Here is a 3357-nt window from a genome sequence, read left to right as displayed (position 1 = left end):
CTTCTTGAGAGGGAGCACCCTGGGGGGCCGGGTCAGCCGTGGGGACATGGGGCAGGGGTGGGAGGCTGCTCCCAGGTGGAGTCGTGGGTACTGGCCAGCGGTGAGAGCTCTGCACTGGACCAGGTGGCTTCAGTACATCTTTAAGTCTGCATCTGCAACGATGAGCGTCGGCCCCCAGTGAGCCAGCATCCAGCCCTGCGCTGCCTCTCCCGGTTCGCCCCCTCCCTGCACTTACTGGGCTGGTGAATTTGATGAAGAGGGGACAGAACGTGGCTGGGGCAGATGTGAGCAGGCGAAACGTCTGGGGGTAAGTCACACTGGAAGAAGCACCCCCATCTGGTCCGTTTGGTCCATGTCCCTTGTTAGAGGAGATGACTCACTTTATCTCTCGCCTTGCTGTGCCAAAGCAGAGTGTCGTGCATACGCGTGACTCCTGCCTGATGGTGCCTCTCCCAGCCAAGGTGGTGAGCTCCTGACGCCCAGATCTGTAGAGATGGGCAAAATCATGCTCCCTCCTCGCAAAGGCCCCGCTAGAATTACAAATAATTTTAAAAGGTTGGAAAACATGGTTCTTCTGCTGGATCGACCCAAGGCCGTAATCAACGAACCGTCGGTTCGATAATAAGAGATGATTTATGCCGACAGAAACTCCTTTCCTGAAGTAAGTTTGCAAATATCACTTGAAAGACGTTAATTTGTTGACCGAGTGCCTGTTTGCGCAGCGTTCAGAGAATCCCAGGGTGGAGACGTCTCTCTGCCTGTAAGGAACGGTACAGGCAGGATGATCAGGAAGGACAGGAAAGAGAGGGACTATTCTCGACCTTTCCCGTCCATCGTGCATGTTATTTGCCTCTTCACAGCACAGTAAACGGCTCTGAGTTTCTTATTGTTAGCCCCATTTTACGGAAATGGGACTTGGTCAGGAGGGGGGTGGCGAGGGGCAACTGTCGTTCTAAACGGGGGTCCCTGCATGGACACAGGGACGAGAAACGGCTGGATCTTCGCCAGACACGGAGTGGCCATAATATTGGAGAGAGGTAAGAAGTGGGCAGCTTAGCTGGCCCAGAACATGGCAGCCTCGTCGTCAGGGAAGTTCAGACGTCACCCGTTCCACGAGCCGGGCCTCCCGACAGTGAGATGCTCTGCCTCGGGGGGCCCCGGGCCTTCTCTCTCGGCCTCCGCCCTTACACCGGCTTCGTGTCTTAAGTGGCATAGAAGCTGGGGGAAGATTCCGTGGGTCTGGAGTCAGAGCGTGGGCATCCGGACCGTGGGCATGTGAATGTTTTCTGAGCCTCGTCTTTTTTTTTTTTTAATCTATAAAATGAGATTAACAATAAGAAACTCCTGGTAATGGACAGACGCTGGGTTAAAAATACATCTTAATTTCCTTCCTTTCCTTCATATCATCCTATTTATATGGGAGTTCTTAAAAATTCTGAGTCACATTTTAAAATGCCGTAAATCCTTAAGGCTTGACTATTCGGGCTGCCGGGGGGTGGGGTGGAGGGGAGCCTGAGCAGACAGCAACCTGGGCCTTCCAATTGTCCCTAGATGCAGAGTAATTATACCTGTACCTGCTTGATGTTTTGGAGATATACATTGAATTTAATTTGAAAATAGAATCGTGCCCCTTAAAAAATTTGCCTAGAGACAACTGGGGCATCCCTGAGCATTTAAATAAGGGAGAGACATGATGAGATTTACATTCTAGAAGGATGACTCTGGTCAGGTGGCCTTAGGTGCCTTGACTTAGTCACTGAAGAAGCTGACATCTGTGGTGAATGCTCAGGCTACCAGTGTGATGTGAGGACTGAGCTGGACGTGGGCGCCACTTTACTAGTGAGCTTGTAGAAAAGGGACTGGCCAGAGCGGAATTGGAGGGTCCTTAGTTGGCTGAGGCCTGTCTGGGCAAGGCTTATGCATTCCCGGACTCTACCGTCATCTGCCCAAGCACACTCCCTCCCTGCCGCCTGCCTGAGGATTCAGGCATGCTGCAGATTCCTGCCTGTCCTGGGCAGGCCCCTTAATGGAAGGGTGGGGTTCCAGCCAGGCTAGCGCTGGCATGCACGAGATTCTTATCAAGCTGATTCCCAAGTGACGGAGGCAAGGCAGGCAAGGATCTTCCTCCACCGGAAGCAGTCGGACTTCTGAGCAGTCTTCCCAGGGGCTGGCACCCCGGTGGTGGGCCGCATGTGGGTCTGACGCTGGCCAGGAGCCATCCCAAGGGCGATGGAGGCCAGACCTGGGTCGCTGAAGGGCCCGCGCTGCTCCCGCTTCTCTCGGGGTTGAGGGGATGCTCGTGGCCCGTGACCCCGTGCTGGTTTGTGTTTCGAAAAAAGGGACAAGACCTACTCAGCACAACGCGTTCCCATCACTCCCAGGAGGCGGCCCTGAACGCCGAAGGTCCCCCTTTGTCCTTAGAGTGAGAGGGAGAGACACAGGCCATGTGTCTATGGTGGTTCAAAGACGTGTTACAGACAACGAAGCCGGCCGTGTCCGGCACTCGGTGGCGTTGTGGAAGCTGTAGTTACAGTGCCATCCCAGGTACCCCCGGCTTCTGGGCCCCGTTCCTGAGGGACCAAGGGACACATGGTGTCATCTGTCACCGGCATTACGGCTCCTCTTTTCTGAGAGAAAGGCCTGTAGATTGAAGGAGCAGGTAGTCCCTGGAGCTCAGGCCTGGCGCTGACCAGCTGCGGGTCACTCGCCCCTGCCCAGCCTGTGTCTTCATCGTACGATGAGTCGCGGTGGCTTTTATCCTGGTCTCTGCGGTGCTGACGACAAGTCCGCGCCTGTGGCTGCTGGATCACACGGGAGCCTGGGCAACGTCCCGATTCGCCGTCCGCGGGAGCTGTGACGACCCTTTCCCTGTGTCACACACAGGGTCCTGTCCACCCCGGACTCCACGCTGGCCTCTCGGCTGACCTCAGTGAGCAGGGCAATAGCTAAAGCACCCTGTTGGGTCTCGTATTTACAAATGTCACCCTTGCCTGGTGCGTTTTAGTCCTGTGCTAGGAAGGGCTGCCCTCCCCTCCAGCAGTGACCCCAGGAGATATTTCTAAGTCTCCCCCCACCCCCACCTGCAATGACAGGGACTTCTGACTCCTGCAGAGCGTCACCCTTCTCTCCAGAGGTTAGAGCTGGGGTCCTCCCCCCAGGGGGGGCAGAGCGGACCTTGGCTCCATCACCCTCCCATTCCTAGGCACCCCTGGACTGATGCTGTCTCTGGCTAGTCACGACCCATGCTAATGACCTCACCATCATCCTGTCAAAAGGAGACAACCCAACAGACGGTGGCCTTCATCCTGCAGTGAACACGCCTCCAGAGCAAGGCAGCGAGGTGACACTTGTAGTGAC

General features: G+C 55.6%; 1 protein-coding gene across 1 annotated transcript in view; it reads right to left on the bottom strand.

Moving 5' to 3' along the window:
• The window catches only part of LOC111732104 (sperm mitochondrial-associated cysteine-rich protein-like), a 10635-nt gene extending 8023 nt beyond the window's left edge, over nucleotides 1-2612 (bottom strand). The window contains exon 1 of the mRNA XM_023523865.1: nucleotides 2549-2612. Within this exon, the coding sequence (XP_023379633.1) occupies nucleotides 2549-2612 (64 nt within the window). The remainder of the gene's footprint in view (nucleotides 1-2548) is intronic.
• Between the last annotated feature and the right edge of the window lie 745 nt (nucleotides 2613-3357).

Source organism: Pteropus vampyrus, unplaced genomic scaffold (genome assembly GCF_000151845.1).
Source record: "Pteropus vampyrus isolate Shadow unplaced genomic scaffold, Pvam_2.0 Scaffold426, whole genome shotgun sequence".
Lineage (NCBI taxonomy): Eukaryota > Metazoa > Chordata > Mammalia > Chiroptera > Pteropodidae > Pteropus > Pteropus vampyrus.
This window is presented reverse-complemented; position numbering and strand designations above follow the sequence as displayed.